Source organism: Diabrotica virgifera, chromosome 3 (genome assembly GCF_917563875.1).
Source record: "Diabrotica virgifera virgifera chromosome 3, PGI_DIABVI_V3a".
Lineage (NCBI taxonomy): Eukaryota > Metazoa > Arthropoda > Insecta > Coleoptera > Chrysomelidae > Diabrotica > Diabrotica virgifera.
The window spans coordinates 218,420,381-218,434,183 of NC_065445.1; the positions used below are offsets into that span (position 1 = coordinate 218,420,381).

The following is a 13,803-nucleotide window of genomic DNA, read 5'->3' on the forward strand; positions in this document are numbered from 1 at the left end:
ATTATTCCATAATGGCCCTGCCACAAGGAGACTAGATCGAACCTGGCCTCAGGACCTATTTTAAAACTTAAACATAAATAGAATAAGATGAGACATCATTGGAAGTCTCTTCTTCATGCCCAAAAACATGGAACAAATTTACTTAATACTCTTTTATTGATGTAGATTGTAAATAAACATAATTACATAAAAAAATGATGTAGTCTTCAAATTAGTATGTAGTCAGCCAGTGTTCGATTTTGCGGTTATTAGCGCAATTACTTCAAAGTTGTTCTGAAGCTATTTCCTTGTGGTATTTTTATAATCAACTATTCTCAATGGGAAATAAGCCACAATTTTACCAAAAAAATGATTTTATTATCGTTTCGACGCCCAAGTTGGGTGTCGTTGTCAAAATACAAAATAATACTAAATTAAACAAAAATTTTGTTGTAGCAAAAATTAGTAAAAAATTCTTCTAAAAATCATTTTTTTGGTAAAATTGTGGCTTATTTCTCATTGAAAAAATAGTTGATTACTTTAAAGTTCTTTGAATATGGACTGATAAGTCCGAAAACGTTCATTCTGCATAATATTCAACTATTGTAATTGATTTGGATTTTTGATTTAATTTCGTAAGTAAATATATATGTTACAGTTCAAGTTGATTATCCAGTTGGAGTTGACTTTTCCTAGTTCGAGTCGACTCAAACGGCTGGTTTTAGTAAAAGTTGATTATAACAATAAAATGAAGATTTTTATTCAACAGTTACTAGTGTAGACTCTAACTAGTTAAAGTATACTCTTCCCAATGCCATTTAGTAAAAGTTGATTCACACAAACAACCGATTCTAGAAATCAAAATGTTACTGTATATTATGTTCAAATCGTGATATTTATAGTCCAGGCTGTATCGTCGCCCCCGTTAGGTAAATTATTCCAGTTCGATTCTTTTGCAAAAACTTACTCAAAAAGAGGTCCTTATAACCAATCAACAAGGTGTCAGGTGGTACCGTAATCGAAAAATTGTTTAGACAATTTTTTTTTAGACAAATTCACAAAAAAAAATCACTTCGGACATTTTTTTACATCATTTGGGTCATTCGGAGCAAAAGAGTTCTTTTGTGATTTTTCTGCAAAACTTATTGTTCTCGAGTTATACGCGATTTAAAATTTGAAAAATGCGAAAATGACCATTTTCAAGGCTTAATAACTCAGTTAAAAATTATTATTATGAAAGTCAGAAAGTCACCAAATCAAATTTTACCGACCCCCTACAAGGTACTGAAGAAATATTTGTCATTATTGTATTACTAAGCTGTTATCTTTAATTATTAACAATGAGCGCTAGGAGCGTATTGAAGCGGCTGTCAATGTGAGTGCGACTGAGATGCACCATTGGACGGTCGGAATGGAAGATCTTACTCGCACTCACATTGATGGCCGCCTCAATACGCTTTTAGCGCTCATTGTTGATAACTAAAAATAACAGCTTAGTAATACAATGACAAAAATTTCTTCAGGATCTTGTAGGGGGGGGGGGGATAAACTTTGATTAGGTGACTTTCTGACTTTCATAATAATAGTTTTTAATCGAGTTATTAAGCCTTAAAAATGGTCATTTCGCATTTTTCAAATTTTAAATCGCGTATAACTCGAAAGCTATCAATTTTAGAGAAAAATCACAAGAGACCTTTTTTGCCCCGAATGACCAAAATAATCTAAAAAAATTTATCCAGAGTGAAATACTTAGTTATTTATAAAACAGGCAAAAAGTGCTTCACGCACAGTTTCATACAATATTTTATCTACCAAAAAACAAATAAAAAAACTGCAACTCTTCGTCACTGGAATACATTCCTATTTTACAATTTTTTAGAACTTTGACATTTAAAAATTCAAACTTCTGTCAAACCACAAAACTGTCAAAACTTTTTTTGTAATTTTGTAGAGTGTGCTAAAAACAGTGCGAAAAGTAAATCCCATTACTTCAGGCACACTTTAAACCCTTCATGTACAGTACAGTATGCCCATACAGTATGCCCCATACATGTACAGTATATTTACAATTTTCACACAATAAAAAATTATACATAATATGAGGTAGAGTAGATAAGAATTATTTTTGTGAATTTGGTTAACAAAAATTGGTCAAACAATTTTTCGACCGCGGTACCGCCTGACACTGTGTATTTGTTATAAGGATGTATTTGTTTGAGTAAGTTTGTGCAGAAAAATCGAATCAGAATAATTTACCTAACGGGGGCGACGTTAGAGTCTGGACTAATAAGTAGTTGAAACGGTCAAAACCAAGAGACGCACACTCATCAAAAATGCACGTGAGATTATACTCGTATACATTGTATAATCTACTTTTTCGTACTTCCGGGCCTAAAGTGACAACTTCACTCCCTTGTGACAGGTACTAAAGTGTCACATTTAATCCCTCCGGGATTAAATATTGACGAAACTCCCGGAACGATTAAATCACAAACAAACGAATTTAAGGGATATTTTATTGAAAAATATAATTAATTAGAATGGTAATTAACGTTAATATTCAAATTAATATTGTGACAGTTCGTCATATTGACCAGTCTTTCCTGGGTTAATGCAGCAGGTAACTGACGAGTAACAGATAGGTCCTTTTCATATTGAACTGGTGTTTGTTTCGAAGATCCTGCGGAAACAGGAAGCGAGAATGAGGACTGTGGCATAACTATAGTGGACGAATCGGCGACTTGACCAAATATTTTATCTGAAATTTTTTGTTTATTTTTAATAGACGATTCAATATATCCCTCGGCCACGTTGGAGGATTTCCATCCTCCATGTCTCTTCAGCACGTCTATTGTTGCTCCCGAATCAGCTAACAAAGACGCAGATGTGCGTCTAAAACAATGTCCCGTATAAGACGTCGCATTTTCTAATTTCAAGAAAGCTGCTATTTGCCGTGGAATTGTACCAAACATGTTTTTTCCTACTACTCGCGTAGTACATTCTTTGTTGATGTATTGAACAAAAAATTTTGAATGAGTTGTCCCTGTCTTTCGCAATGCCACATATTTCCGAAATATCGCCACAAAACTGATGGCACTGTTTTCTGAATTTTTGATCACAAAATTTCGGTCAATTTTATTTTTGGTGTTTCTAATCGCAATTAGGAAGGAATCGCCCAAATCTCTCACATCGTCGATTTCTAAATCAACCAACTCTTTTCCACGACAAGCTCCCGCAACGCCCAAAATAAGTGCAACCTACAAAAAAATTGATTTCTTAAAATTTCTGAATATAAACAAATTTCCAAATTTACCTTAAGCATTAAATATTTATCATCCGGAGCCTCCCGTAAGAACTGATCTACCTGCTCAGACGTGAGAATTCTTGACTTCTTTGGCTTAAATCCCTCATTTCTTCTCTTCAAAAAAGCTAATAATTTTGGAAATTTACTTATATCAATATCTTCTCTAATGTTAATAACCGATTTCAGCATTGAGTAATGTGCCCAGAGAGTTGAGGCACAAACCGCTTTTGATTTATCATCGAAGTAGACTAACAGCGCATTTTCAGTAGGTTGTCTCACATTTTTTAAGCGGCACCACTTTTTAAAAGCATCGTACTGCTGCTCGTATAGTTTTCTAGATTTCGGTGGTAACAATTCTTCACCTACTTCGGCTGCTCTTTTATCAATATCAGATACACCTTCTTCACTCATGATACCAATAATTATCAATAACAATGTTTCTTTACAATGACACTAGTAATGACAATGTTTCTAAATTATAACTGTCACAACGCAATGTTACTATGGTAACTTATTTTAAAGACAGTTTATTAAATGAGTTGAAGAGAGAAAAAACTGATTGAAATTATTGAAATAATTAATAAAATCATACCGGAAGTACGAAAAGTATCGTATATACCTTGCGACTGAAGTACATTTAATCCTTCAGGTAAATTATGGCCCTCCCTGCGGTCGGGCCATAAACTTTACCTTCAGGATTAAATGTACTACTTCAGTCCCGCGGTATATAATGTACTATTACTAACAAGGGTTAGGAAGAGTCAACTTCAACTAGTAAAAGTTGATTTAAATTTCTCAAATCAACTTTTACTACTCGTTTCAGTTGGAGTTGACTCGAACTAGGAAAAGTCAACTATAACTGAGAATCAACTTGAACTGTAACATATACATTTAATTTATACACAAATAATTCAATCGGGTAGATCAGCATACCTTATAACTAGTACCTTATAACTACTAGATGTAAGGAATTTAAATTCCGATGAGATATGCAGTTATCCTATAACAATTTGTGACAAAAATACAGCCGAATATTGTAAAGAAACATCTAAACAAACCACAAATGTTCAATACTAAATTTAAAATAGAAAAATCACAGGACGTAAAAATTGGCTCAAAAACCATTTTGGAAGAGCAGCTATCAAATCTGCGAGTTGCTTTTCTCATGGTGTAAGGTGTGCTATAGCTACGGTGACCATATCTTTTTAAAGAAAAAAAAGTACAAAAAACAAAAATGTATTAAAAACGCAAAATGTATCTTGTTATTGGACAAATATAACTTTTTGGCAATAAAAATAAATCAACTATGTAGCTAAACATAAAAAATTCTATCAATTAAACTAAACATAACACATTATATTAACTTTGAAAAAGTTGCAAGCCTGTAATTAAGAGTTTTTAGATGAGGGACCTGGAATAGCCTCATCTTCTTCCGGTTTTTTGCATCATTCATATTTTTCTGAACTTAAAATTAATTTAAGAAGGTCCGGCTTCGACTAAAGTAAATGAAACATTTCATACAAGTCTCATCAAAATTTGCGTACACCAGCTGCCTTGAGAGTGGATATGGACATTTGAGACTTTTCCGACGTCCAATAATAATTATTTATTAGAGAAAATAAACGCTCGATAGCCGGACCAGTACCCGGAAGACAAAACATAAATTCGCATATTTGTAAGTTTTTCAGTTTCAATTGATCTACACATTTAAAAACTTCAAGTTATCGATCCTTACTATTTTTTTCTTCTCTGTTCCACTCAGCAATTTTTTCACTTGTAGCCCACGCCTTTCAAAATTCCCAGTTCGTCAAAGAGTTGATCTTCATTTAACATGGTTGCCTTGATATACAATTTAAAAGTTTCGAGACAATAATAAACATCATTCCATGTTATTTCACTTCTTAGATCTATCCTTTTGAATAGTTTAAATTCATGAAAATTTGTACTCAGTTGTCTAGGTAGGTTACACATTTTGTGTAAAAATATTTCACTTGTGCAGTGAAGTTTTGTGCACGACCACCGCACCATAAGCCTGATGTCTCATACACTTAAAATGTTTTTAAAGATCATTCATAAACGCATTTACCAAACACTTAATATGGATATTGAAGAAACCCACTTTGGATTCCGTAGAGGCGTAGGTACCCGTGAGCTCTGTTTGCATTCAACGTACTAATCCAGAGATGCTTGGATGTGAACTATGTACGTCTGTTTCATAGATTACAACAAGGCTTTCGATAAAGTCCGCCACAAAGAGCTAATGGACGTCCTCAAAGCAAAACAATTACAATACAATGACCTTTGAATTATAACAAATCTATATTATAAACAGCAGGCACACATACGCATTAACGAACACACATCAGAAGAGTTCGAAATTAAAAGAGGAGTGCCATAGGGGCGTGTATTGTCACTACTACTATTCAGTGCATACTCTGAAGAAATTATGAAAAAAGCTCTTGAGGGAGGAACAGCAGGAATAAAGGTAAATGGAACGCCAATTAACAACATTAGATAGGTATGCAGACGATACTATCATAATAGCGGACAACCTCCAAGACCTCCAAAACACAAGATAGTTGAGTATGGAGAAGAATATGAATTATCAGTAAACATCAAGAAAACTAAACACTTTATGAGGATATCAAAAACCCAAAATAATGATAAAAGCCTGACAATTAAAGGTAAAACTTTAGAACAAGTTGAAAACTACAACTATCTTGGCACAATAATTAATCACACAAACGATTACTCCAAAGAAATCAAAGTTCGAATAGAGAGGACAAGAACAAACTTCAATAAAATGAGAAAGGTAGTTTGTGTAAGAGAACTGAAATAATTAAGACTTGAGAGTTAGGCTGGCAAGGTGTTATGTTTTCTCAACTCTGCTTTACGTGATAGAAGCATGGTCAATTAACGTGTCGACTACTAAAAAGTTGGAAGCATTTGAACTGTGGGTGAAGGTACCTGAAGATAGCATGAACCGAGCCTGTCACAAACAACGAAGTCATGAGAAGAGTCAACAAAAGAATGGAAATATTGGAAACCATCAAGACACAAAAGCTGCAATACCTGAAACAGTATACAAAGAAATTTGTTTAAAAGTACATAGTAAAATATAAAAATATTCATTTTTTAGAAAAAATAAGTACATTTGCGTGTCCTTGGAAAGGCTTTAAAGTACTATTGTGTTTTCAATTTTATCAATCAAAGGCAAAATAAAAATTAAATTAATTTTTTTTTTAAATAACGCGGGCACATAAATTTGATACACCCTGTATATTGAGCTGTAAATATTTATTAGAATTTAGTTTGGATGTAAGTGGATTTCTCTTTTTAATGAGCTTTCCGATGAACCATTAAAGACTTTTGTGAATAATTAAAGTGAAAAGGACGATGTATTTAGATTTAAAATGAAAATAGATTGTTTATTACGAGAACTATAGAATCCACAGGTAGATGTAATTATCACTTTCTGGGAAAGTGGTTTAAAAAGAAAGTTTGGAATTTTAATATCTTTGTTCAACACGAGTAAATGTTGTAGGGTTTCCCCGAAAGTAATTAGGATGGTCGAAATAATTTTGAAAATGAATGTTGTTTGTCGAATGGAAAAGATTGTTTCTGATTCTTGGCAAGTTGGAAGGGGAAAGGTAGTTTGAATGATTGAGAGAGTTTGAAAAAGAGGTTATTATGTTTTTGGCATCGCTGGCAAATAAAGGACAATTCTGTATGTTTATTTTAATATTTTGCTTAATTTCTTTTCCCTATTTTATCCCGATTAGGATCAACTAAGAGATACTGAACCCACGAGAGAAGATAAGTATAACGTGAGATAATTTAGATTTTTTTAATAGTATAAAAAGGCACCCTGAGATTTTTTTATTCATTTTATGTATGATTTGCGACAATTAAATAATTAATCAAATAAATAATAATTAATATAAAACTAATAAGAAGCAGATCATAACAACATGGCGAACCAACGTAGGACATAAAAGTATCTCTGGTTGTGAATTTGAAGGGAGTAGGAAACGGAAAAACAGGTGAAGGAAAATTTATTTGCCCGTCGGAAAAAGTTGATATATTTAAAATTTTTGAAATATTTGTTTGACTTAATTTTTTATCTAGGTACAGTTTTTACATATTTATTTTATTTTTGATTGATTTGAATTTTGAAATATTTAAAAATTTGTGGGATAATTTGATTATATTTTTCGGGAGAAAAAATTTTCGTCTCGACAGCATACAAGGTATTTTCGAATTTCATATTAGGCGGGGATAAATTTTAAATACATGTCGATAACAACCAGAAGCAAAAGCAAAGAAAACAAAAAACAAGAAGAACATTTCGAACAAGAAGAACATATAGAACAAGAAGACATTTTCGAAACAACAATAATGGCATCAGAACAACAGGAATTATCAGGAATAGATAAATTATTACAACTGATGCAACTCCAGTCACAAAAAATGGAACAGAAAATGGATGAAACACAACAAAAACTGGATAAAAATCAGGAAGAAACATAAAAAAAATGGATGAATCACAACAAAAAATGGATCAAAAAATGGATGAAACACAACAAGTAATGAAAGAAAATCAGGAGGAAACAAAACAAGCAATAGAAGAGAACAATAAGAAAATAGAGGAACGCATAGAAAAGTATGAAAAGGAAATAAAAAGATGTTTGACAACAATGAAAAACGAGATAGAAGAACAAGAAATGAGAATGAAGGATCACATGAAAGAACAAGAAATGAAAATTCAAAATAGAATGAAGGAGATAAACAATTGCCAGGAAAAGGAACTAGAAAATTTAGAAACCAAATTTGAAAATGCTTTGCAAGAAGATAAGAAAGAAATAGAAGAAAGATTCCGAAATAATGAAAAACTAATTGATGATATCAGAAATCAACAACATTCCGGAGAAAGAAGGGAAACGATTATCCATAGTACAGAGGATGTAAAAATAAGATTTGGCGGGGATGTAAAAAAATTACACCCAGTAATTTTCATAAACAATTTAAAAAAGAAAGTACGATACATCGGTAACTTCGAGACAGCCAAAGAAACGATAAGGAACCATCTTAAAGATGAGGCAAGTTTATGGTTCGATAGCAAAGAAGAAGAATTAGACAATTGGCATAAATTTGAACAAAAGTTCCTGAGTTATTTCTGGGGGAAAATACAGCAGCTAGAAATAAACAAAGAATTGCAAAATGGGAGGTACCATGATAGAATGGGTATTTCAGAGAAAACATATGCACTACAATTATATAATAATGCAATCGCGTATAACTCGAGAACAATAAGTTTTACAGAAAAATCACAAAAGACCTCTTTTGCTCCGAATGACCGAAATTAATGATGTAAAAAAAATGTCCGAAGTGAATTTTTTTGTGAATTTGAAAAAATTGTTTAAACAATTTTTCGATTACGGTACCACCTGACACCCTATGGATTCGTTATAAGGACCTCTTTTTGAGTAAGTTTGTGCAAAAAATCGAACTGAAATAATTTACCTAACGGGAGCGACGATACAGCCTGGACTATAAATATCACGATTTGAACATAATATACAGTAACATTTAATTTATAGAATCGGTTGTTTGTGTAAATCAACTTTTACTAAATGGCATTGGGAAGAGTATACTTTAACTAGTTGGAGTCGACTTTTACTAGTAAATGTTGAATAAAAATCTTCATTTTATATTTATAATCAACTTTTACTAAAACCAGCCATTTGAGTCGACTCGAACTAGGAAAAGTCAACTCCAACTGGATAATCAATTTGAACTGTAAAATATCTCTACTTTGTGTACTACTAGTCCTGTCGCCAGGGGGGGTACAACGGCCTCCTTAATTCAGATGGACTTACCCAAGTTTTTTTTATATATTTTGACCCGCAGAATACGAATTTTTTGGGTAACAGTTGATCCGGATGTCGATAAGATTGTTATAGACAAAGAACTTGAGGAATTACATAACAGTGATTTCTCGCAAAACAAAATATCTTTTTGTATTTTTTGGATCATTCTAGGCAAAAAATGCTCTGACAAGTTTTTTCGTAGGATACATACTTTTCCAGATAACTGCGGTTGAACTTTCAAAAAATCGAAAAATTGCAATTTTTGAACCCGAATAACTTTTGATTAAAAAATAAAGTAGCAATTCTGCTTACCGCATTTGAAAGTTTAAGTCAAATTATATCGGTTTTGATTATTTGCATTGCTAAAAATTTATTATTTTATTGGTCAAAAAAGCTTTAAACACCTAGTGCGTGAGTGATTTTTCAATGATTTCTCATTTAAAATCGAACGAGTAGGTAGAGTAGCTACAAGTGAAAGCGAAGCAATTTCTACGTAGCATGCGTTAAAACGCATGCATTAGGCACGGGAAACACTATGTGTTTATAGCGTTGTTTTACAGTACAAAAATTAATTTTTAGCAATGCAAATTATCAAAACCGATATAATTTGACTTAAACTTTCAAATGCGGTAAGCAGAATTGCTACTTTATTTTTTAATCAAAAGTTATTCGGGTTCAAAAATTGCAATTTTTCGATTTTTTGAAAGTTCAACCGCGGTTATCTCGAAAACTATGCATTCTACGAAAAAACTTGTAGGAATATTTTTTGCTTAAAATGACTCAAAAAATACAAAAAGATGTTTTGTTTTGCGAGAAATCGCTGTTATGTAATTCCTCAAGTTCTTTGTCTATAACAATCTTATCGACATCCGGATCAACTGTTACCCAAAAAATCGTATTCTACGGGTCAAAATATATAAAAAAACTTGGGTAAGTCCATCTGAATTAAGGAGGCCGTTGTACCCCCCCTGGCGACAGGACTATACATATATCTCTACTACCACTTTCTATCATAAAACTTTAGATAACATATTTTTCTTTTTAATTAAAATTGAACTACTTTGCCTTTTCTAATAATTTTTATTTATTATTATATTAAACTTTTGAAAGTGTTAAAATAATCTTACGGGGTTGGGATAATCTTCGATATTTATTGTTAATTTACCGCAATGCTTCCTATAAACTTTATTCTCTACGACGGGTCGAAAAGACACAACAATATTTAGACTTTCAGCAATATCCAAAGTATATTCTACGCATTTCATAGGTTCATCTTCGTCCATTATGAAAAATTCTGAGCTAGTGTGTATACGTAAGTGAAGTGGGATTTCGGATTCATTTGTCATAGTTACTTCACCTGAAATTGTAATTTGCAAATTAGATATCTAGGTATTCTACACGTAGTCTACATAATTGTTCTACACGCACACACACATATTCGTATAACCCGAGCCCCGGGGAACATGTGTGTTCCAATGGAACAGTGGGATCCACATGTCTGAAGATCAAACCGGTCACACTCAATAATGGAGTAGTAGCTATCTGACCCCCAAACTATACCACCACCCCTCCCCATAGAAGGGCTAACCGAATGGGGAGTCTTTGTACTTAACGTTACTTTGGATTTCTTCGGTAATGAGCATACTCTGTATTACTTCATGTGGTTAAGCCACCTGATTTTAGGGGTAGCTAGAAGAGCTTTTCTCCCTATTAATGACCGTGTGTGCTCGGTCACTCAGCCGCCGAATTGGCAAAATAAATTTTGTGTAAATTTGTCTTCTTCAGAGCTTCCTTGACAACAGGTAGACCTAGGAATAGTACTATCGGGGGATGGAGGGAGACAGATTTAAATCAAAACGAAACCGTAGATTTTCTTAGGTTACTAATGCCATACTCTGTATTAGAGTACACAGACTCGTTTTATACAGGTTTTAAAGGTTCTAACGGTGCCTTTTGGTATTGTCATACCTGGGTTAAACAGAGGACTTGAATCGAGTCGAAATTCATTTCACATAAAATAAATTTTGTTCTCCTCGATGGCTGAGCGCCGGAAAGGTGTGGCCATCAAGCCCACGTCTGTCGGTACGTGACCTCGATGCTCGACTTCCACGACTATAATCCATTTGATCTACCTGAAGGGTATTTAGTGCCTAAAGGGCGAGGTCTTTGTTTGCAGTTAAAGTATTTGTTTGTTGCTTGATCTAAGTTACATCATAGTAGTGTTGTCAGACTACTGTAACAGAAGGCTATTACATTTGACTATCTTGTGGCTATCTCTATTCTTCATTCTTAAGGATTTTCTTTATATCCAGCTAACTGCTGTCTGGGCCGTCTATGTACCGTTCTTTGGTTTTCGTCATAGTAAGTCAATTCTTTTAATAACATGCTCGGATGGTTCCTGATATTGTTGAATATTTCGTATGCACTTTCGTCTATCATTCTCAGAACTTTTGTTGCATATGTGCAAACACGTATCTTAACGGGACATATCCAGGTATATTCAGACTTTCCCTAATCATGTGGTTTTGTATGGTTTGTATTTTTTTCTTGTCGGTTTCGTGTTTCGAGTTATTTAACTCTCATCAGGAACACTTGTCGTATAGTTCAAACTGAAATAAAATTCAATCTATTTTGGTATTTGTGTCAAGTCTCCTGACTCCTTGTTTCTTCTTATAGAGGTCGCTGCTAGCATATTCAGGTCTGTTTTATTACTAAAACGATCAAAATATATTGCATTCCATTTCAATTGCAACAAACCACAAGTGTTCCTGATGAGAGTCGAATAACTCGAAACACGTGTAGAACAATGGTGGTGTTGGAATTAAAGGGAATTAAAGGCTGATTCTCACTAGCATGCAAGGCAAGTGCTCGGCAATACCAAGTCAGTACCAAGGAATACGACCTATCTAAGCGATAGATTTATGATGTGAGAACTTGAACGATCTATCAAACATACCAGAAATAGCTCTCCTGGTATAGATAATATTTCATAGTATATGCTTTATAATTTGCCAATGAATCAGAAAAATCTCTCTTAGGTATATATAATGCAATATGGACAGGGCAAACAACAATCCCTGAAAACTGGAAGGGGTATATTATCATTCCAATAAAAAAACATGACAAACCGGATTCCATCCCAACCTCTTATAGACCCATATCATTAGCTTCATGTGTGCTGAAAACTTTCGAGAGGCTTATCAAAAATCGCCTTGAACAATGGTTAAGAAAGAACACATTTTACCTGATACACAATATATTTAGTTTCAGAAAATCTAGATTAACATTGGAAGCATTGACAGTAATTGTAACAGATATTTTAGCTGGATTTACTAGTAACCTCATGACTCTGGCAGGTTTCAATGATATTACACTGGCGTTTGACAACGTTAACCTAGATGTTTTAACGAATAAACTGATTTCAATTGGACTTCATAAACAATTAGCCAACTTTATAACTTCTCTGTACACTAACAGAAAAATACATTTAAAAATAAATCAAGTAATCACTACACATAGAACTACAAACCTTGGTCTTCCCCAAGGCAGTATTTTAAGTCCGCTTTTGTTTATACTATAAATATACAGTAAAACCTGTGTTAACGGCCACCTGTCAAAACCGGCCACCTGTACTAGCCTGCCAATTTCAAAGTACCCCAAACCAAAATTTGTGGACTACAAAACCTGGTATTAGCGGCCACCTTTTTATATCGGCCAATAGTTCTGTCAAAGAAATAAGAATCGATCATAATTCAATAAATATTGCCAAATATCAGGGTGGACCCCTGTTGTGTTGCCCCCCCCCCCGCTTCCTTGCAAAAACTAACACATAAATAGCTTTAAATTACGAACTATTTATAAGCTTTCATTTTCCACAGACTAAAAATTTTAATCGTTATACTGGACAGGAATTAATATTTTTTGTGGGGTGTCGACTTAAAAATAGAGATATTAAATCGATATTTGCATCAGAATTACGAGATATTTATAAGCTTTCGAAGTGATATAATATCGATTTTTGAGCTCATTCCTTTAACCCTCAAACAACCCTTTAATTGATTCAACTCAAGAGAAAAATGTTGGGAAAAATTAAATTGTCATCTTCCCGGCTTAAGAGATAATTTCACTTAAAATTAATAAAACTAATTATTTTGCGACTATACGTCGTTTACTTATTTATGAGTTCGCAAAATAAGCGTATATCGATTATTGAATTGCGATTTCTTTTATCTAGTACAGTCACTGAAGCTAAAAATCAACTATTGCCTTCGATTTCGGTGAACTTTCATCGATTTTCACAAAAATTGGTGAATGGTTAGAGGATACCTCAAGAAAGTGACATAGTGCCAACTTCCGCTTTTACACTGGGGGTTAATGCCACCTCTTCTCGGGGGTGAAAATTATTTTATTAAAAATATCCCCGGAAATCGATATATGTTAAATATTAGGTTAAATTTTAAACAAAGGTATGTTACATAAAAGTATTAAAATAAATCAATAATTTTTGAGTTATTAAAGATCAAATATTTTAATTTTTCGTGAAAAAATGCATGTTATGAAATGCACCGTTTTAGGGTTATTTAAACATAAATACTTAGATTTGAGTATTCGTCGAAAAAAAAATACACCTAATTACCTATAACTCACTTT

The 13,803-nt window shown here is 33.2% G+C and overlaps 1 protein-coding gene across 1 annotated transcript in view; it reads right to left on the reverse strand.

Annotated features, from left to right (window-relative positions):
• LOC114331342 (hydrocephalus-inducing protein-like) overlaps positions 1-13,803 on the reverse strand; it is a 691,883-nt gene that overhangs the window by 530,957 nt on the left and 147,123 nt on the right. The window contains exon 18 of the mRNA XM_050647266.1: positions 10,281-10,510. Coding sequence (XP_050503223.1) covers positions 10,281-10,510 — 230 coding nt within the window. The remainder of the gene's footprint in view (positions 1-10,280; positions 10,511-13,803) is intronic.